The following is a 22669-nucleotide window of genomic DNA, read 5'->3' on the forward strand; positions in this document are numbered from 1 at the left end:
TTTAATTGCTTCAAAATTTTTATATATTTGATTAAATTTCTCTTATATTTTTTCAAAAATCGAAATTGAAATTTTAACCATACTATATGTACGTTTTTATTAGTTTGGTTGTTCTGGCACATTCTTAAAGTCACATCAGCAGTTAGTTTGACTTAGATTTGGTAGATGGCGCTGTAGCAGTGAATCTATTTCAGTTTTGACGTCGAAAATCAGCACAGAAGGGTGGCGTCAAGGTAGAAAGCGCTGCGCTTGATCACGAGGGCTCGGGTTCAAACCCAGAGCGTGTCGTAATTCTTTTTTTTTAATTGTTTCAAAATTTTTATATATTTAATTAAATGAGTTTTCTATTTCATTTATATTTTTAAATACATCGAAATTGAAATTTGAATCATACTAAATGTGCTTTTCTATTAGTTTGGTTCAGGGTAGTATCTAGTCGAGCGCTCTCGACTAGGGTTTTCTTACTTGTTTTATTTATTTCTTGTTTTTCGGCGCGTGCTCAAAATACCTGCGTTTATCCCCTACTAGCAGAGCGAATCAGCTAAAAGCTTCAAATTTCATGCAGAACATACATACACACACACACACACATACACAAACACACATCCTGTGGCATCCACTTGGATTCTTCGTCATGTTTGCCATGGCATTGGCCGCATACAAAGTGTGTTTAGAGTAGCGCATAAATTTCAAAAGTGCCACGCGTCATCAAAATCAAATGCCAGGCACAGGGAAAAAGCCAGCCAAAAAACAAAAAAAACAAAAAAAACAAAACAAAACTCGTATATATGTAGTATGTATGTGGGTGAATAGGTGGGGAATACCCCCACAACTGAGCTGAACTGAGTTTGCAGCTTGTCAACGACAAAGGCAACAAGATGTATCGCAAAATCAATTGATATGACATCAAATTGAATTTGTAATTTCCCTGCCCAACTCCCCGTCTCCTTGTTTCGCTTCATTTTGCTCAATGGCCGGCGGCTAAGAGCGGTGTTTAGCTCTCCGGGCGACTTGTTTATGTTGTTCTGTCTTTATTGCGTTTAATGCTGGCAGCTTAAGAATTTACGCACGTTTTGCCTTGCCAGCCGGGCGCAGATGGTATAAAAAATCAACCAGCCGGAAGGGTCGCCCTCGGCATGAGTTCGCATTCGCGTGTCTATTGCCATCGTCCAGACCATGCGATTATATGTAAATGTCTATATTGGCGAGCCCATTAGCCAAGTGTAGTACTTCTAAGTGAGGCATGCACAGTTCAAGGCGCAGTTAGTATGTGAAATTTAAAGGAGCGTGTCCCTATTTAGTCAAATGTCTGCATAATCTATTGATGTGAATTCATCAGATATGTCTTGACGCTTAGTGAATAACAAACTTGCAAGTATTAATAATAAGTAAATATATATATATACACTTTCGTTTAATAAAAAAAACATATTTAAATATTTATTTTTATTTATTTTAAATCTTAATTTTACAGAGATTTGTTTCTAGGTATATCAAGTTAATTTAAAGATATTAATGATGTTAGAAAGCAATTAATTTAAATAATTTTATAAATATGAATTAATATTTCATAAATTGATCAATATGGGAATCAACATGAATATTTTTTCTTGATCTCCCACATCTGTACCACTCTCGTTTTTTACAGGGTGTTGTAAGTTACACTTCGTTTTAAAAGTCGAATCCCAATTGAAATTGTTCTCATTTCTTCATGGCAATTACGTGAGAATAAATAAACTCAAAATTGTAATAAATGCCAATGAATGCAAAAATAAAAATGAAATGAAAACCATAAAAGACATTTGACTTACAATGTGGGTTTGTATATAAGTTTTGTATTATTCATAGAATATATGATATTTGATGGCTTGGTATACGCCGTAAGTGGCACAGAAGACGGAGCCTGCTTCGCTCTGAGGCAGAAGACTTATCACAAGGGGCCACGCAAACGACGCATTTAAGGATTTGGCCGCTTGGGACTCATGCTTAGCACTGAGCTGACATCGGACATGTTGTCCGTATCAAGTGCAGTGCTACTTGGACTGCGTTCATCCAAGTCCACGACATGTATATCGAAGGCATTAGAATGGCTGGGCCGCACGCGATGTAAGCTACCTCTGCCTAGGCCCAGCTCCACAGAGAAGGGCATCGTCGCTCTGGCCCTGTTGCTGACAATGGCTGTTGCTGGGGCTTGGGCTGCAGGCGGTGGGGCATGCTGAGCGTGTGAGACGTGTGGGGCAGACGGCGCCGTCTTTTTGGCGGTGGGTGCAGCAGCCGTGACCAGCTTACTTGGACACAGCGGTAGCTCGCGTGTGCGATTGCTGACACGACTTGGCGCCGGCTGAGGCTGTGGCTGAGGCTGTGGCTGAGGCTGTGGCTGAGGCGCCGACATCCGATTCACATGCAGTTCCGGTGCCGTGTGGGATCTGGACCAGTCATTGCCGGCGGCCATTGCACGGGCGGGCGCAGTGCTCAGGGGGGGACGCCAGCAGGGCTTGATTGATCGCCGAGGCCGGTTGATCTCCTCGCTGATCTGATTGAGCAGTTCCAGCAGCGTGCTGGTCTTCTCGTCCTCGAACTCAATACGAATGGGCGACTCGCGACCCGACGCGCAGCCCGGGTTGAGCAGAATGAGCCTAGAGAGCATTTAATTAGAATCATTCATTACGATTGCTGCAGAGAAACTCACTTTCTGGCCTCCTCGATGGCCTTGCCCAGATTGTGCAGACTCCTGCGCTGATGCTTGGTGCTGCGGCCAATCTGCGAGTTCTGCAGCGTGCCCTGCAGCACCACATTCCACTTGTGTGTGCTCGACTGCAGCAGCACAGTGCGTGCCACTCGCTGAAAGCGCTCGCGCGCCGTCTCCTTGGCCGGCCTCGAGGGCACCGACTCGACCTTGACCTCACGCATCTCGCCCTCGCCGTTCACGTTGCCGAGCAGCTCCGGCTCGCTGCTGGCCTGCACCGGTGCCACCTGGAAGCCCTTCATGAGCCGTCGCTCCCAGACTTTCATGCGACGAGGTCGCGGATCTGCGTTGAGTATGTATTATACACATATATCTGCCTTATATTTGGGTCAAGTAGTCGACTGTGCGCACTTACGCTTCTCCTTCTTATTGGCTGAGGACACGTCCATGCCGCTGTTCTCAAATATCTCCAGCATTTCATAGCGCATCGTGCTAATCTCGCTCTTGACCTCGTTGATGTCATCCTCAGTAACCGGATTGTTCTCAAACTTGCGATGCATGGCCGAGATATAGCGCCAGACCAGCGAGCGCATGATGTTGTCGTATTTGTTGTACTGCTCCTGCTCCTGACGTTTCTGCAAGAATAGGGAGTAAAACAATTTGAGCGAAACAGTCAGGGTGGGCTTCGTTAAGTGGGGCTTACCTTGGAGCGCTGTCGATCAATGGCCTTGCTGGACTTTCTGAACACCCTAATGAGCCACTTAACCGAGGGCAGCACATTAAACGGCGGCGGCAGAGTGGCGCTGTCCTCGAAGTAGCTCATCCAGAGCTTGGTGCGTGCGAACTTCCACTCGGTGTCCGAGTGCTCCTGCAAATCACGCAATCAATGACATTAATGAAGCCACTGGCCAGTGGTGCTCCCACTTCGGCGACTCACATCAATCATGGCGTACGAATTGGACATCATTGCGATGAGCAGGTTCAGCAAAACTATCACATTGATGACACTGTACGAGCCGAACATGAGCAGGCCCCAGAACCGAGTGTAGGACTTGATGCCGGTCAGCTCGAAATCGTCCAGGCCGACCATGCCGAAGCTGGCCCAGAACAGCGACTGCGATGACTCGAAGAGGCTGCAAGGCAGGACCAGTTAGGATTACATACGCCCTTTAATTAACTGAATGACTGGACTGACTTGCCAAAGCGTCGCCACTTCATGCAGGAGTCGCCGTGCGAGGTCCAGTCCGCCTCGCCGTCGGGCAGCACGTAGCACTTGCTCTTCTCCAGCGCCGCGAAGTACCAGAGCAGCTGATTCAGCCCACAGGCGAAGGCGAACAGCACCAGCGTGTAGATGAAGAAGAACTTGACGATGTCAATGACCATGCGCCCCAGCGATATTTGCAGCGGGCCCAGGTGCGGATTGATGCTGAACAAGTGCACCAGCTTGAGGGCGGAAAAGACATTCGCCGCCGCGAACAGACCTTCGGCAATCAGCTGTGGGTCAAAGTCGTGCCACTTCTCTCGCGGAATGTAGGCCATCTGCGGATCTCGCGCGATTTCCGTCGCCTGCTGAATGTAGGCGAAGGCGCTGCGGGGTTCATTAAAAATGGTTAGCTGGTGGCTGACGTTCGCAGTTGAACGTGAACTTACCGCAAGCACATGACACTCACGTAGAGGCTGTTGCGCAGGAAGTCAATAAAGTTCCACATGTTACGCAAATAGTTCTGCATGCCCACAGCGAAAATCTCCTGGATCTCCTCCCACATGAACCCAATAACATAGAGCACCACGAGCAGCTCCAGTTTGCTGGGCGCCTGACCTCGCTGCCGTTGCTCCTGCTCGGCCAGCTCGGCCTTCATGCGAGCCGTGCCAAAGAGCCGCACAAAATCATCGTCCGCCCGCTGAGATACCAATATGAGGATAACTGCAAGGTAAACAGTGAGAATATGAGCTCTGGCTTTGGCTCTGGCTCTGCCCCAGTTATTATAGCATAAACGGCTCACTTGACCCACGACCCCGATTGGCGCTTGTCCCGCCCTATACTCACACAAAAAGAACACGTAGGAGGACGCATGAATGAGGAATTTCATAAACGGTTTTCGCATCAGTCGACCCGTTCGACAGTTCGGCGCAAACATATAGATGCAGCAGTAGACCGGAAACAGCAGTGCCACCTGCGCTATGCAGATAAATCTGTCGACGATGCCCTTGCGCCTGAACCCGGGCAGTCCGTCGTACCAAATCGATGACAGCAATTGTTGAATGTTCGAATGGGCCACAAACTGCAAACAAGATGTTGAAACGGCATGCACAAGCAACTCTTAAAAACAAAGTGCGTCTTTCAGATACAAAAAAAAAAAGCCACAGCACACAATGGCGCCCCTGAACTGCAAAAGTATCTCTGTGATACAATAGCGTTGTCGAGATACAATAGTCTATGTAAGACACAAAGCGGCTTACTGGCAACTGAGCCATCAGCTGAGATTGATGAACATATGGACAGCCCAAGCTCAGATTAAAACCGGTACAGCCGACTGTCCCACATGGAAATACCTTTTACCCAAACTAATCTGCGTTCCTAAATAGAATTACCTAGTATCAACATTTTAGCCTTAGCATTAGCAAAGCTCTCGGTTTCTCAGTTAAGTTATATTTTTGTTACAAAAAAGAATGGAAAGAATATAACTTCGTCTCTTTATATAATAAACATCGATAGTTTAGTTTAGTTTAGTTTAGTTTACATATACATACATATAGTTGGAATTTTTTATGTTTGGAAACTCTAGCTCTGCGAGCCATTAATTTAAGAACTGTTAAAAGGTTTTTCTTCTATGGTATTAAAATGGTTAATTATCGAAATTTTTTTAGAAAATATATAGCTTTCATAGTTCTGGGACCCATGGGATCATACATACGGACAGACGGAGAGGGCTAAACCGACTCAGCTCATCATTATGAGGTCTAGCAAGCCACCATCTGCCTGCTCCATACACGTTGACAAAGCCTTGCTTTCCCATATCAAGAAAATACTCAAAAATATAATTGACATGCAAATTGCATTCTCAACAATAAAATCTGTCTGATATAAGAATGATCTGTCGGTAATACAAAAGTGAATTGCAATACAATATAATAGAATATAAAAGAAAAAACCTTGAACAGTAAATATTGCTCTCACATTGATTATCGAAATATGATCATACCTTTTTCTGCTTGTAGGATATGGCCTGAACAAGGCGCGTGAGACTCATGCGATCACCCGGCTCATAGCTGGATATAGTGGGGTCATAGTTTAGTATAATGGCCAGCTCGTTGGAAGAACGTGTTTGATCCAGCAGGCAACACGCAAACTTCTGGCACTGACGCCTTAGGTCCATGTACTCCAGCTTGCACTCCTGCTCGGTTAAAGCCAGATTGCGCAGCTCCCAGGACAGTTGAAAGGCTGTTAAGATGGGATCGCTCGAGGTGAGGCAAATGAGCGATGGACTGCAGAGCGCACGATAGATATTCACGCGCGACAGCGAGTGCCGCAACGAATCCTCAGCCATGAGACGCACGCATTCCTCGCAGCCGCAGCTAAACGAGCCAAGATTAATGATAACCCGCGAGGAAGCGGGGCCAACTTACCGTATGTCATGAGGCACAGGCACGGCGGCCCCTCGATCCAGCAGTATTCGCAATATCTCAAAGTTATTCTTGTGCGCCGCCAGAATGAGCGGCGTTATATCCGGCGGAAACATCGCCGTGTTGATGTCCACCTTTTGCCAGCTCTACGAAATTTATTCATATAACAGTTAAGGTTAAGGTGCGCCAACTCAAGAAGTCACTCAGTTTTCAAGTTGATATTTTGGCCTCATTAAACGTTTTATTGCATATGAGTTACAATTGTAATTTTCACGCTTCAATTGCGTCCAATGGCTGCTTAATGAAGCGTGCGCTCATATGTGCATAAAATATATGTATATATATGAGTGTGTATGTAAGGCAGGAGACTAAGAAGAAGCGTGCGCACACCCATACAACTTTATTTTGAACAGGAGAAGAATAATAAACAATGATAGCCGAAGATTAAATACGCTTAAGGCTTGACAGATGAAAGTGATGTCTAGCATTGCTGCTCAATTTTCTATTTTGGACTTTTATTGAATTTAGAATTCGAAAGATGTTGAAAATACAGCACATAAAAGCTAATGATTCATAATAGATGGGGATCAAAATGCGAATGTCAAACTAGGTAGATAGTCGATAGGAAAAATGCGATAAGAAAGAAGCGAATGTTAGACTTAAACATATTCGCACTTGACAACAGACATTTCTTAGACTTAAACGTACGATATTCAATAATTTGTTCTCTCTTAAGAAATTTTAGTATATATCATAAGAAAGAATTTAACCTAGCAGAAAAGAAAATAATGAGCTCGAAATAAAGGCTTCAAAGTATATTAACACCACAAAAATAAATAAACATAAATATTTTTAGTATAATGAGCGAATGTAAACGATTTTACATTATCTCTTAAATTTAACACACTAAAAGTTATAAGTAATCTCACTTAGCTTGAACTACACACTGTTGTTAAATGTTGTGTTTACATTAATATATGCTCTCTAAACTACTAGTTTATAATATATATAATTTAAATAGATTTTTAAAATAAAACATCTGCCAATAAATCATAAAATGAATTTCACATGTTTGCGACAGAGTCCAACATATCTGACATATAGAACAACAAAGTTATGGTATCCAATGCAAGTGTATAATGTAGATAAGCAGACACACAGACAGGGACTATCGGGCATACTGTATGTGGCATAGAGGAACAGTCGGAGGCGGAAGCATTGGCTCGCTTATCGCACACTCCCAATCACTTGAGCGTCTGTCATGTACGTGCCTAACGAGGCCACACAAAACTGATTAAAATCGTGTTAGCTTCAGTTTCGAGCAGCAACTGAAAGCTGAGCCACTCGATGTGTGCCACAAATTAGCTGAGTGCAGCGCCAGGCAATGTATGGCCATGATAAGGAAAGTGGGTAGTTGGAGTCAGTCGCCAGTCGTCAGTCGTGTTACTTACGTAGAGTTCGCCCTCCTTGAAAATGAGCTCCTCGTGCTCGAGGAGCAGCTCAACGGCCTCCACGAACTCTGCATTGATGGCATGCAGTAGGGCATCCTTTGTCTCCACGCCCATGATAACCAGCAGCTCCACCATCTCCAGATTCTCGTTGTCGATGGCCAGGGTGAGGGCTCGCCGGCCCAGCGGGTCCATGCAGTTGATGTTGATGTGCTGCTGCCGCAACGCCTTTTGCAATATTCTAAAAAAAGGTGCCCCACAAGTGGGCGTGGCAAATAATTAAAATCAATTGGCTAAGAAAAGAAAAAAATAAACAAATTATTGGAAAACAGAAGCGGCCAGGCAGAACTTTTGCTCTTGCGTTATTCTTCGACTCTCAAAGTTTTTAATTATATGCGACTCCAGCGAAAAGTTTGCCAATCAATCGAGGGCCATAAAAGCACTCAACATTTTTTGGGCGCTCGTTATTTGTTTTTGTTTTTACAAAAGGCAACTAGTTGGGACTGTAAGTGGAGTCAAATTTAATATGAAACGCCTGTAAAATCAAATTTCAATTTCAAAACAAACTCGTGATATCGGCTTTTGCGAGCTATTCCGATGGTGCATTTTGCAACACTGCTCGATTAACATAACAGTGAACGTAGTTACCTTTGACTTGCAGCTGTCAAAATTTCAGTTTAGTTACCTTGCGGCAATATCTCGAATATTCATTTTACAATTGTTCGTCAACATAAATTGTTGTAAAAAATTCAAAGAAAAACGAAATATTTATTGAATAAAACGCCGAATAAAACAAACTGTTTTGGCACTTAAATTATTTGTAAACCTATTCCAAATCAATAAGAAACAAAAAAATATAATAACAATTAGTATGGACGCTACTAAGGATCAAGGCTTGGTCATTAAAATGGCACAGAAGAATAAGGGTGAGTGCCGCAGGCAGAGTGCCGACTTCCCCACAGCCGACTGTTAAATAAACAAACGGGTGTGTCCATATATCCATCCATTTATATCCATCCATCCATCAATTAGAAACGCAAACAGTCAAATTAGGTGGCGCAAATTGGTTTGCCGTCCCACCGAATGGAGCTGGACAAGAGTTCAATCAAGTGCCCGCGTTCAGCCGTATCTCCTGGCAGTTCTACAAGGATCGCGAGGAGGAGCTCTATCGACGCGCCTGCCAACTGAAAGGCATTCGTGTGCAGCGCGAGGAGGAGGATGACTCGATTGGCTCCGAGGAGGAGCCCTCCAAGGCACACTACCGTTACACCTTGGACGAGATGAAAAGCTACAATCCCTATCGTTTTATTAATTTAAAAATGTAAAAAAAAAAACAGGAAAAAAGAAAAACCATATCGACTACATCAGCAGTAGCAGCTGGAGCAGCAACACCAACAAGTAACGAAAAAACAATTAGGCAACAGCAATGCGCCTCAGAAGAAAAACCACAAGGACAACAGCTTCAACAAGACACCGTTACAACCGTATCACCACCAAGCTCTACACAGCACTACACTACAAGTTGAGTCTGTTGCCCGCCCCCTCCCTAATGAATCGATGTTTTTACACTTTTATGATTTCATATTTAACACAGAGCACACACAGGATCAAATGTGTTTAATGCTTGTACTCTTTCATGTTTAAAACAATTGATGATTGTTCATAAATGGTTATATAACCGAGCAGTGGCTTTTGATTTTGGGTTGATGGTTGAGGGTCTGGCAAAAATATTAATTGGCTATTCGGAATAAATACTGCTAACCGAGATATGGTATAATATTTTTAATGGCATTATTTTATTTTTATTAAAAAGTGTATTACAGGCAAATAATAACAAAAATTGTAAATGAATTTTTAATTTTTTAAGTAGCACCTCAGACATCTCTGCGGTCTAGAGACTATAATAATTTCATTTGATTTCCAAATTTTGGAACTCATTTTTACAAAACAAAATATATTAAACATATTTGATATTTCTTAAAGGCAAAATAAAAAAAATAAAAATTAAGAAATAAAAATAAAATAAAATAAATTGATACAAAATTGAGAATATAATGTAGAAAACAAATTTATCTGTATAAGGTTATTATTTTTCCACAGGCTGAGTTCATACTCGTCTCTAAAGATTTCGTAGTATATTATATCACCTATATTCTGCAGAGACGTACTAGTTCTACTAGTGAGATCATTTTTGAAATCGATCCATGAGCCCAAAACAAATTTGCTCTGATTTAAAAAATATATGTATATTAAATATATCTATATAGAATAGTGGACATGTTTTGAGTTAGTAATATATTAAACAACGTTAAGCATAAATAAAGTAATACAAAGAATATAACATTTCAAGCAATATAGGAAATATTTTTTTGAAGCAAAAGCCCTTGGCACTCAACACTTCCAATCAAATGAAATATAAATGAAATTTCATTTAACCTCATTGGATGTTTGATAAACATTTAATTTGATATTATTGCATGGCACTTTAAATGCTCTGGCCACTCAACATGGTGTCTGCGCTCTTGAATATAGAACGAAATTAATTGCAAATTTATTAAAATGCGATTTTAAATGGCATGAAATGGCAAACAGGACTCGTTTCCGCATATTGCTTATTAAGTAGCACACAAGATATGCCCCAGGGCAAATAAACAGGCAGCTATGTAAATAATTGAAACCACCCAACAAAACACACGCGCACACTGACACACACACACACACGAAGACTGACATACAGACAAACACGCCTTCGTGGTGATAGGATTTATAGGATTGCGTGGAGGGATACGAAACGCGGGTACGGATACGTCCCATCGACACCTGCGCGTCCCCTGACGCAACATTTAAAAAACAGGCGCAAATTTGGTAGCACTGAAAATAAAGAAAGGTGGAAGAAGAAGCGCAACGTCACTGCGCGGCGCGGAATGGCACTCACCTGCGAACATTTGGTATATCGCCACGCTCGACAGCCAACAAGAATTTCTTCTCCTCAAGCAGCAAAGGTTGCGGTAATCCCAGCGGCAAACAACAGCCGCCCACAGTTTTAGGGGCGCCACCAGGCGGCAACTGAGCCAAAAAAAAAAAAAAAATTGAAAAAATATACAGAGTCAGTATGTGAAAGTACACGCAGGTGTGAATAAATAAAAATAAGAGAAGAAAATAAACGTAAACATATAGGGAAATTAAGTGCAAAGTGTTGGATGGTTGGTTGCCAGGCTGAGCGGTTGCTTTATTGGCACCACTTAAATGGCATGAAAATGAAATGTGCCTTTTGGAGCGTTTATACTAAGTGTCGGTAGCCGATAGCAGCAGCAGCCACCAGGAGCCGGCTGCAGTCACTAGCTAGCACGCGTGCAGTGCGGCGTACGCGCCATATGCAAAGAGAAGCTGGCAGCTACTTGTTACTTGCAGTAGTTGAGCAGCTACTATTTAATACTTACGCCCATCGGTTGCCTTTTCTTGCGACCCATGCTTATCACTGTTTTATGATATCTTTGTCTGTATATGTGCTCATGTGTGAGGACCTAATTCACTTAACAAAAAGCGACTTGTATTTTATTTGTCCTGTGTTGCTTGAGAAAAGTTCTAAAGCTCATTTATTGCAGGTTTCTCTTTTTGCAGCTTCCTGTCAACGCTTGGGCTTAAGGACACTCGCACTTATTTACAATGATACTCAAACTCACACATACAGATACTCATACACTCACACGTTCACAGCCCAAAAGCCAAACCAAAAACTCGCAAACACTAAGCCCCTCTGGCTGCAACTTTGTAGTGAAGTTAGTTTCACTTTTTTGATCACACTTGTTTCCAGAGCTCCATGTAGCACTCATCTGTATATATGTGCGTGTGTGGGCATGCAGCTGGTTTTTGTCTTGGTTTATGGTATTTGGTCAGTGTCCGTTAAGCTGTTTATAATTTTAATTTATTTTTATTTTATTCAGTTTTTGCTTGAACTCAGCTAAGCTCTTTTAAGTTCTTTGGAAATTTTATGCATTTAATTTTGGAGCAATTAAATTGATGGAGTTACTATAGAGGAATTAAATGTAATTGTAAGAGAGGAGAAAATATTAAAAATATTTTTCTTAATATTTACAATTTTTATTATTTTAAGTATTTAGTTTTATATATTAAATATATATATATATATTTATATATATATATATATATATATATATATATATATATATATATATATATATATATATATATATATATATATTTTTTTTTTTTTTTTTTTTTTTTTTGAGAGTTGAAAGTCTTTGTTTTTATTTCTTGTTCACTTTGATATCTTTCTCTTTCTTAGTATCATATGTATTGCTCTATTGACTGAGCCCAAAATATCAACTGAAACATCACTAGTAGAGCTTCCACATATTTTTTTGTCTCAAACATTTTTCAATTTCGAATTTCACATTTGCATTTTACACGCAGCTTGTTCGCAATTCAATTTAATTTTTGTGTTTGTGTTTTTCTTTAGCTGTGCAGTTGCATTTGTTTATAACTGCATTTGTTTACACTCGCCCGTTGGCCACCAAGTGTTTTATTTCACAAATAACTTAATTCATAAACGAAATATTGTTTTTAGTTATAGCGCGCGTCGCAGCTTAACTCGCACAGCAAAATATGAAATCTCTTACTTCAATTAATTAACATGTTGATTTTCGCAATTGCCCAATCAATGCATAAATATTTATTTAAGGCAAACTTTGCAATTTATATATATGTATATATTTTTTAAGAGCGTTTGCCTTTGAAGGGCTTTCACAGTGGTACAAAAAATATCCAGCCAATGCAAATTTATATGGCCTCCCTTTAAAAAAAAAATGCACTTCCGCTGGAAGCGAGCAGCAGGAGGTATGTGCGAAGCCGCGTAGCTGCCGGACAAAAGCCAACAATTGCATTGTTTAATTAAGTTAATAGAATTATAAGTGGGCCAGGCGCACTTTTTGTCACTTAACATGCATATAGTTCGTTTAATTCTTTCCTTTTGCCGACAAGGAACCCCATAAAACTGCCATCATAAATTTTTTTATCTGGAAACACAGCTGATACATATATACGCAACGTCAGCTGTTGGCTCGGCGCTGTGGGTGTGTTTGCCCAGTAGGAAGCGCAACCAAGATTGCCTTGACATCGACAATTAACAATGGTCTATTACAATTAGTACAATATACACCAATATTATAATACAGTATATCCAGTGACTTCTATTTAATCCAGACTTCTAGGCAATGGTATATACTAAAAGGATGCTGAGATAACAGTTTTGTCGGGTGTATAAGTTTTTTTGATATTTTCAGGTCGGCAAAAACTAATTTGATTGATAAGGGATTTACTTTTGTACTACAAAGGGATACTTGAAATTTAAGAAAATTTTCAAAATTATTATAGAGAATGCGTACATAAATTTCAAAGTTTTCAAAGCAATAATTGGAAGTTAAATTCAAGTAGTTTCTACATATTTCTAATGGCAGTGGGGGCATGTCTTCTTTCTGGGGCTTTGAATACCTGTTTTAAAAATATTTTCATGTTTATTCCTGGAGTTTTTTCAGCGTAAGCTCTCCCAGTTTTTGTTTTTACCTCGTTCGCAGGCTTTGTTAGTACTCAATTTAAATATGCAGCACACACTCTCTGACACACACACTAGCACACTGATATGTGTGTGCAGACAATGACCGGCAACAGCTTTGTTCGGTGATTTTTTTCAATTCGGTTGCTCTCACGCTCAGTGTCCTTCTATGTGTGCCTTCCTGCTCCCCCGCTCTGTCGTACATAATTCACTTGGTTGCTGGGACACTTAAGCCACTTACTTCTTGCATTCTGGCACATAAAAACGGGTGCAATTGTTCAGCTCGACCGCACAATGGACAACGGAATCTCATGTGGCTTAGAGGTAAAAATATTGTGGCTTAACTTTTGTATTGCACACGTTAAGGCGCATAGCGGTTTTTATATTGCTCACATGCATAGTAATGTATAATATTATTTCATTTTTGTTTCACTTATGTTGTTTTTTTTTCAATATTATCAGTTACAAATAAACATTGTAGCGCTCTGCTCGCCGCACTGTGGCGCACTGTGTTGCGTTACGCGCCGGCTTTTGCGAATTCCGAACAGCGTTTGGCCACTTGGCCGTAACGCAGAAATTTATACCGATTTCCCGAGGGCCAGCGCTGGGTTTTGAGTTAATTTAATTAGACTAAAACGTCAAATATTTGTATTCGTTTGGCCGTTCTGTCGGCGTGGCAAATACATGCAGACGCTACAAATACGATATGAGGTGTGCGTTACGAGGGCCACAGAACCGCCTCTGACCAGTCCGTGTACTTGAACTCGACATTCCATGCCAACTATCATTGTTGTTGTTGTTGTTGTTATTTTGAATATTGTTGTTGATCACCTGTCTGGGTCGTCGGTAATCAACAAGTTCTTGTTGCCTTTGACTCTGCCTCCGCCTCTAGCTCTGCCCCTGCTGCTCACTGTAAGGCGATTAGAGCAAAACGCATGCAAAGTAGGCAACAATTCAATTACAACTAATTTGCTGTGATTTCATTTTCAATTCTTGTTGGTGCTGTTTCTTGCTGCTTTTCTTTTTTTTTCTGCTGTGAATTGAAGTGAATTTAATTTGATTTTAAATAAGCGACAGTGAAGTGTAAACAGTTTGCGTGTGCTTAGGTTAGTCCCTCATAGACCCTGACAAAGAGAAGTGAAGGGCTTCCATTGTTACCTGTAGGTCATGCTTTGACAAGTGACAAAAGTCAAAGCAGTAATAAATTCTTGGAATAACTTCATTTGGCTACTTTTGTTATATAATTCTTAGGTTAAGGTGCTCGAGTAGAATAATCCAAGTTATTTACTAATCACAGATTTACTCATGAAACCGGCTAAACAAGCTAAGCAGCGTATGATGGCATTTCCGAAGAGAATGCTCAGAAACATCTAAAATTAGCATTTCATATTTACTACTTGATAAGCACTTCATACCAAGTTTGTGAATATGTTTGTGTGCGTGTGAGTCAAAGGCAACCTTTTGATTGTCTCACATAAATTCGTTTGGGGCTACAGCTGCACGGAGCGATGCCGAATGGCAAGAGCAAGCCTGAAGCGCATGGTACGTGCATCCGGAAACCGAAAAGCAAACAATATTAAATCAAAAATCTTAAACTGGATTTTGATGAGAGAGCCAAGCAGCACAGACGCCGAGCGAGGCGAGCAACCAACCAGTCAACAGACAACAGACAACAATTGAGGCAAGGGCAGCAGAACTCGTCCTGCTGCCGATGCGGAGGGGAGAGCCAAAGTCAAACAAACAAAGAAATAGCAGAGCAGCCAGAGCTGGCAACAGGATCTGCTGAGGGTGCATGGCAACGCACGCATAACAGCACGTAAACTCATTTAGAGGCACACGCGAGTAGACAGGTGGAGCCACCAGGTGGCTCTGTTAGCCAGGTGGTAGGGTGATCGGGTGGCTCGGTTGGCTAGGGATATGTTGTTAGCTGGTCGACCCATGGCTGTGTGAGTCTTTTTGCAGAGACCTGAGAGCATCAGCGCGCTCTGAATTGACAACAACAACAGCCAGCGGAGCGGTGGGCGTGGCAAGTGCAGGTGCTTTGCAATGACAATGTGCGGCGAGCAGTTGCACCTTACGCTCAGCTTCATTGTGTGCAGCAGGAAATACGATTTCTTTTTGGGCGAGCGTGTGTGTATGTGTGACAGCCAACTTATATGCAGTCGCTCACTTATGCAAACAGACGCTAAGTAGCATAGTTGTGCACACACACACGCACACACACCAATATGATATATTTCTTTCAGTTTCAGTTGCGGTGAGGCAGTAGCTCGAAAGAAAGCGCTATACGTTTGCAGCTTGCTGCTGAGCAGTTCTCCACATGCTGCTGCATGTGCGTGCGGCAAATAAAATTGCATTCAATATTTTTCTTGGTTTTTGCGGTTTTGATGAGATTTTGCTGGCACCTGTGCAGGGCATCTGAGCTCCCTTGCCGCTTCAGCTTTAGTTTGTCTGGCTTTCAATTTATGGCTGCTGCGCAACATTAGCCATCAATTTTATTTTATACAGTTTTTTAATATACATATATGTACATATAATTCTTTCTGGTTTGCTCTGCACTACATTGCGCAAGCACGCGCTTAATTGTGGACACAGAGTTCGCAGATTCTCAAGGAGCAATACAGCCGAAATTATTTTCTTTGCTACTGAGACTTTTTTATTTATTTCTTAATATTCGTTCCTCTGAATGAAATTCAATTATATCTTGTTGCTTGCAGTCCGCACGAAAACACGGTATGAATTTTTAACTTCAATCACTACATCTTATTCTTGCAATTTCAAACAAGCTCTTAAATCAGTCTAAATAAACTTAATTAAATTGGGTTAGCTAAGAGAATTTGCCGAATAGAGTGATATACAGCACATAGGCAATTTATTTTGTGTTTTGCCAAATTTCAATTAGATTTTTATCTTTTCGCTTGCCCTCTCTTTTCTTCTGACTTCTTTCTGGCTTGTAAATGTACAATAAATATTTAATTTAAATGTATGTAAGCGATTTTACTGCATTTGGCTATATTTATTTATTTTACAGCTTTAGAAGTGGACCAAGCTTTCCAAGACGCGATTGCATTTGAAAAGTAATTTCAATTTGCAGCTAAAAGTATGCAGCACATTTGCCAAGCACGGGATCTTTTGATGCTGCACATTTTGGCATTGCATACTTTTGAGCGCAGTGGTTAAATTGATTTGCTCTTTCGCTAGCTCTCGCTCTCGCTAGCTGTCACTGTGCGTATCGGCGTGAATGTGTGCACATGTGAGTGTGTGTCGGTGCGTTTTGTGTGTGGGCGTGCAGAGGTAACGTCATCAACTCTGGGTTGGCCATTTGCGTTGGCATTTGCGCAATTCATAAATGTTTATTTTGTTCGCCTTTGTGCCAGAAGATGTGCGCGTGTGTGAAACACTCTGGCATGCCGATTCATCGCAGTGACCTTTCGGATAAAAGGAATGTTTAAATTTATCAATAAATGAATTGCCTGACTTTAAGATTTATCGAAATACACTAGCAAACTTGTTTGTTTTTGGCATAAGTCCGTGTTGGCCACACAGCATCCACAACAGCAACAGCAGCTAGTCCTTGTGGTAAAATAAATTTTCTGCAATTCATGACAGCACCAGCAGTAGCAGGAGCAGCAGTAGAGGCAACTGAGCTCTCAGGTGTGGGCGTGCCGGAAGTACGTGCCAAGACACGAAACTTTTGCGAAAAGGATTAGAGCAGGCGTGCGGATGGAGCTCCCCCCACAGCCGAATAATACTCCGAGGACTTAAAAGGCAATCAAATTAAATTGTTTTTGCGGTTAACCACAAAAGTTCTTCGGCTCAGATCAGAAATGCGAAAGAACCACAAAATACATAAACCAGTCCGTGTGTTCGTCCATCCCTCTGTCCGTCCGTACGTCCGTACGTCCGTCCGTCTGGCAATAATTTGAGTTTTATATACATTTTATTCAAATGTATCTGTATGATAAACGAGCAGTCAGCTGCCTGGCATAAATGTCAATTAAGTTTATTTATCTGCAGCGCAAATCAAGCGAAATTCTTTTGCTGTTGACGCAGCCACAGCACCAATACAACTCAATACACCCAAAGCACCTATAAATACTTACCTGAACATTTGTTTACGTACCCAGCCCAATTAGACGTAAACAAGAGCCGCCGGAAGTAGGCCACGTAAAAAAAACACATCGAATCCACCTTAACAACAACATCCACATTCAAATCAACAGCAGCAAATGAAGCTGGCAATAAATACAAACTGGCATGATAGAAACCAACTTGTCCATCAAGCACTTATACGGAAAGTGTTTAAATAAATAAACGCGAGTATGTATATTAGGAATTTGCTATTTCTAAAATATCAATATGTTAAATTTAATATTTGAAAAAATAAATAAAATAAAAAATTACATGAATTACGCAAATATTTCAATATAAAATATTGCTTAAAAATTCTAGCAATTCTTGCGTATATTAAGAATTTTACAATGTTTCACATAGATACTAATCAAATCAAAATCGAAAAGTTTTTAAAGCATGTGGACAGATACAGAAAAAAATCCATTATGGAGGCTTAAAGACAATTGGATATATGTAAGGTACCCTCGAATACTGCATAAAAAGGTTTGGCTTCCCTATAAAAGTAACTAAAATAACTATCATAAAATAAATATGTATTGAAAAGATAATGCCTGAACAATTAGTTATTGAAATCTCTACATAACACACATCGAAAATAGTCATCGAAATTACAGTCAAAAGACAGAGCAATAGATCTTGGTCCATATCACGTATAGCCATATTCTTAGCAAGCCTTTTGCTTACTTTCTTAACTACGCCGCATATACCATTCATGCTCTACAAGGTATCGATTGAATTCTCCTAGTTTGCCACTTTGGGACAGACTGTTGCTGCCCGTGGCTATAGCCTGCTGTTGCATTTACTGGTCACTGTGATTGCGCATCTTTGTCATTGTGCCACTTTGACACAAGTTCAAGCAGCAAGGTCGACGAGACTCATAAATTTGTAGCGCTTCGGGCCACGTTAACATTGATTTCTGGCTGTCAACGCGCTGCAAAAGGCCAAATGCCACTAATTTTAATAATAAAGCAGCAGCCAGCGACATCACTGACATACTCACACACACATATGTATATACATATAGATCTATATAAATATATTTTTATATATGTATATATATAAAGCTATTATGTGCGTGAACTGTCGTAAAATGCGGCGCCAACTACACCAACAACAAAATTCGAGCACAGCTGCAGTCAACGACTCGGCGACGACCTTAGAGAGCAACGAATGAAATATTTATATAAGCTGTATGTGTATTTCTGTATGTATGTGTGTGTGTGTGTGGCTGTAGATTTCCATATAGCATAAAATTCAGGCGAAAATATGCTTGTGGAAATTAAATAATTTATATTGCCATTTGTCTGCATACTTTGCATATTTCCCATTAATGACCCAGAAAAAATAATTGCGGCTAAGACAACAGCTCGAAAAACGCACGCTGAGATGAAAGGCGAACAGAATGAATTAGGATAGATGGCCAACATGGAAGACGCCATGTGGTTAGAGAAAGAGTCTCACTAATAGAGTCTGCCTGTGTGTGGGTGGGTGTGTGTGAGTATTGCAAGGTCAGTGAGATAATTGCAGAAGAGAAATACAGATATAGAAACTAAGGAAAACAAAATAATTACAATAATTAAATAGGTAAGTTATACAATTCAAGATATTAAAGCGCAGACACATTGCAATGTGGACTCGCCTATTTATATAGTATATTATTTTTTTCGCATTGCAATCAATAGGCCCGGCTAGCTCAGTCGGTAGAGCATGAGACTCTTAATCTCAGGGTCGTGGGTTCGAGCCCCACGTTGGGCGCAAAGTAACTTTTTCCAACTGGAAAATTAAATTATTAGAGAACAGCAAAGCGGCCGGCAATATTAGTTTCATAATGCTTTAATAGGGGAAATTAGTTATTATTCAAAGAATCTAAAGAGTGCCGTTCCTTTAGATAAATTTAAAATTCTTAAAATTCTTGAATACAAAATTAAAAAAAAAAATCTTCTTTTCAGAAGATCTTAATTCTCCGATCCTGCCAGGAGTCGAACCTGGAATCTTCTGATCCGTAGTCAGACGCGTTATCCATTGCGCCACAGGACCGAGCTGCCATCCAACGAATCCGACTTCTATAAAATCTTAGACTCATATAAAACACACTAGACCTTTATTAATTGACAATAAAATTTATATACTCTACAAATGTGTTTAGAATTATCTTTTATTAGCTTGCAAGTTTTTAAAATAAATATAATAGAAATATCGACAATCTTTTGAGGAGAAAAACTTTTTTTTTAAATTCTAGAGCGGAAAACCTGAATGGCACACACTGATATTCCTGCTACGCCGCACGTACAGCATGCTGGAAGGCGTCCGGAGCCCACGCCCACACAGAATTGGGGCTAATGGTACATTGCTTTGTTGCATGCAATGCACACAGATTCGGTTTATAATTAGCTCCAAAGAAGTTTGGCGCGGTAAACACATTGGCTTTATGTTGCGCCAACAGCGCGCAGACTGCGCTCTGCATTCTGCCGTCCGCACTCCGCAGAGCCGCATCAACATTACAAAACAAGTGAGAATCATAATCGTAGCAAATAGGCGACGAATTAATACCCTGTGAAGTTAATGTAATATAAAAAAGTGTTCCGAATATAATAGATATATGCTCGACCTGAAGATACCTGGTAAATTCCCAGATTACTTAGATTACTTAGCGTTAGTATATACTTCACATTTGGATTTCTAAATGTCTATAGCCAAATCGTGTTTCAATCGAGCCTCTATATTTCCTCTTAGAGGTCATCAAAATACAAATAACGCACGGACAACAGAAACGAAAATTGTTTCGAAAAATGTTCACGAGCAATACGAAAATAGCGCCACGAGGCGTTGGCAGCCCGAAATACACATACGAAAAAAGTTCTCCCGAAAGCCTGATTGAAATTGTGAAAAACTAAATATTTTCCGAGCAGTTCAGCGTGCAATGAGCAGCCGTGCGGAGTGCAACGACAACGAAAATCCGCGTAAAAATGCTATCAAAATATGTGCAAAAAACTGTGCAACATTGATATGTAAACATTTTTAGAAAGCAAATAAAATACACAAAAAAAAAAAAAAATAATAATAATAAGAGAAGAGAGGAAAAGAGAAGAAGAGAAAATAATAATAGCAACAGAAAAGTATAAAAGTAAATAACAAACAAAACAATTGTGAATGCAAGGCTCTTGCACTCGCTAAATGATTTCGTGCACACTAAATAACAAACAAAAAGTTGTTTTTCTGATCACGAAAAGCATTTTGGACAACGCCTAACTAAATGGCCGGAAGCAAAATACAGCAACAACAAATATTGCCAAACAGGAAAACAAAAACGTGCCGTGTGCGCGATTTTCGATTTGATTTTTAAGTGAAAGACAGCTACACAAAAAAAAAAAAAAAAAAAAAAAAAAGGAGCACTCTATATGGAGAGCGAGCTGCAGTTCGCTCCGTTTAGCGCATTTAAGGGATTTGCATTATTTAAAACAAAGCTCGAGCTGGATTAAAACGTTTGCCTTGGACCAAGTCACTTTAGAGAGTGCATCAAAGCCTCTTGCATTTGCCGGACCTTTTGCAAATCAAAACGACCTTCTCCGGCTCATCTCATCTCTGCTCGCTTCCGGCCGTAGTTTTAAAGCAGTGCCCTTCAGTGGGCTCCTGTTCACAGCCGCAAACGCGTCGAAACACGTCGGCAGACAGCGTTGTGTTTATTTGCTTTGCTGTCCACTCTGGGCTGCAGTCCGACCACATGGCGTATACGCAACGTGTTTTTTTTTTTCACTCTCTCTCTCTCCCTCTCTCTCTTTCCTTCTCTCTTAGTATTGGCTCGGCTTCGGGCAAGCGGTGGACTATGTTATGCTCTGTCGGCTTAGTTCGTATTGTTGTTTACGTTTTAAAGCAATTTAAGTTGGACGCCTGCAACAAAGCGGCCCAATTAGAGCCTGAATTCAGTCCATCTGCAGTTACGAATGCTTATTCCACCTGTCTCTCATGCTTTATTTCTCTCTCGCACTCTCTTTATGACTTCTTAGGTTTATTTATCTGCATTGCTAGGATGACGCATTTATGGGCTGCTCGTCCGGCAATTAAGCATTCTTCCGTCTGATAAGATAGTCAAGCCCACAGGTATTGTGTGGGGGGTGTGTGAGTTTGCTCTTATCGGCCATGATGTTAACCCATATAAATATAGAAAAGCGTAATTTAATTTAATGCGGCCCAGATAATGTGCCCACTGATGTCTCAAGAACTTTTTAAATATTTATAATTCACACTTGATCTACAAATACCAAAAGAAAAGAAAGAGACTTTAAACCCCAGCGGATTCAGCAATGTGCGGAATTCGGTAGTTGAGTCTCATAGCTTCTTATTACAGTCATACTGCTAGACTGCTCTGAATAGATTCAAATACACATTGAGATAGCATGTTTATCTAGTCATGACTGTAATCTAGTTCAAGGTAAACATAGTGACATTGAGGCTGGAAAACAGTACACTAAATAATTGATTTAAATATCTAAGATGAAAAGTAGTTATTGTGTTTATACTTTTTAATAAACATGAAATAAATAAGAGCTTTTGTCAATTAATTATTAACGTATTTAATTTCCCAAGAACTGTCTGATCACCAAATAGTGAACCGAAATAGCAAAATAGATTTAATTTCGTATTGACAACCCATAATAAAATTTGTAGTTGATAAGCCGATTCTTCGTGAAGGTCAATGATATAATATAAGCTATTACCCGATAGAATAAAGAGAGAATAAAATAAGACACCTGCCCAGAGCGAAAATGCAGCTGACGACGGCAACAAGTTGCGAGTCGGAAGAAAGAAAAAACGAACTGACAGCAGGCTAGGCGGAACAATGGGAAGCAAATACCCGGCAATATTCATGAAAATATATAGAGATGTATATAAACACATAACTATACGGCAGCAAAGTGGGCAAAAACTTGGCAAAGAGGAAAATATGTACAAAAAGTTTACACACTACAAAAATGTGCTAAGCGACAGTAGGAAAAAGCATTTTCATTCCCTTACCACATAAAAACCGCAAACCGAGAGCGAAAAGAAAAAAGAGAGAGAGAGAGAGAGAGAGAGAGAGAGAGAGTGATAGACCGAGTAGCAAACAAATTATTTTGCAATTTATTTTTATAACTAAACAGGCAAAGATACAGATAAAGATACAGATAGAACTACAGAGCAGCAGCAACTAGTGTATTTGTATCTTTC

At 40.5% G+C, this 22669-nt stretch overlaps 3 protein-coding genes and 2 non-coding genes across 7 annotated transcripts in view; 3 read left to right on the forward strand and 2 right to left on the reverse strand.

Moving 5' to 3' along the window:
* Positions 1–1833: 1833 nt before the first annotated feature.
* Positions 1834–13733, reverse strand: trpl (transient receptor potential-like). 2 transcript variants are annotated; one of them, XM_030386311.2, is made up of 13 exons: positions 13270–13733; positions 10694–10824; positions 7762–7999; positions 6314–6456; positions 5890–6262; positions 4734–4968; positions 4337–4610; positions 3882–4274; positions 3624–3819; positions 3390–3554; positions 3102–3321; positions 2690–3029; positions 1834–2636 (listed from the first exon to the last, which is right to left on the reverse strand). In XM_030386311.2, exons 1-13 carry the CDS (start codon positions 13288–13290, stop codon positions 1958–1960), a joined length of 3408 nt encoding a protein of 1135 aa, XP_030242171.1. In that variant the 5' UTR covers positions 13291–13733; the 3' UTR covers positions 1834–1957. The 2 variants fall into 2 exon arrangements, with proteins under 2 accessions (XP_030242171.1, XP_017959068.1); XM_018103579.3 differs by lacking the exon at positions 13270–13733 and adding an exon at positions 11199–11772.
* Positions 8419–9440, forward strand: LOC108653262 (uncharacterized). Its single transcript, XM_018103624.3, has 2 exons — positions 8419–8684; positions 8791–9440. Exons 1-2 carry the CDS (start codon positions 8630–8632, stop codon positions 9081–9083), a joined length of 348 nt encoding a protein of 115 aa, XP_017959113.1. The 5' UTR covers positions 8419–8629; the 3' UTR covers positions 9084–9440.
* Positions 13734–19146: 5413 nt separating the features above from the next.
* Positions 19147–19219, forward strand: TRNAK-CUU (transfer RNA lysine (anticodon CUU)). Its single transcript has one exon. It is a non-coding gene; the product is annotated as a tRNA-Lys (tRNA).
* Positions 19220–19428: 209 nt separating this feature from the next.
* On the reverse strand, positions 19429–19501 carry TRNAR-ACG (transfer RNA arginine (anticodon ACG)). The gene has a single exon. It is a non-coding gene; the product is annotated as a tRNA-Arg (tRNA).
* Positions 19502–20272: 771 nt separating this feature from the next.
* The window catches only part of sqa (spaghetti-squash activator), a 33646-nt gene continuing 31249 nt past the window's right edge, over positions 20273–22669 (forward strand). Inside the window, exon 1 of one of the 2 annotated variants that reach the window (XM_089260706.1) lies at positions 20273–20588. The gene's annotated coding sequence lies outside the window, so the exon portion shown is untranslated. The remainder of the gene's footprint in view (positions 20589–22669) is intronic. The other variant, XM_089260707.1, reaches the window with a different exon arrangement.

This window comes from Drosophila navojoa, chromosome 5 (genome assembly GCF_054131105.1).
Source record: "Drosophila navojoa isolate 15081-1374.11 chromosome 5, UAZ_NAV_1.0, whole genome shotgun sequence".
In the NCBI taxonomy this organism is placed as follows: Eukaryota; Metazoa; Arthropoda; class Insecta; order Diptera; family Drosophilidae; genus Drosophila; species Drosophila navojoa.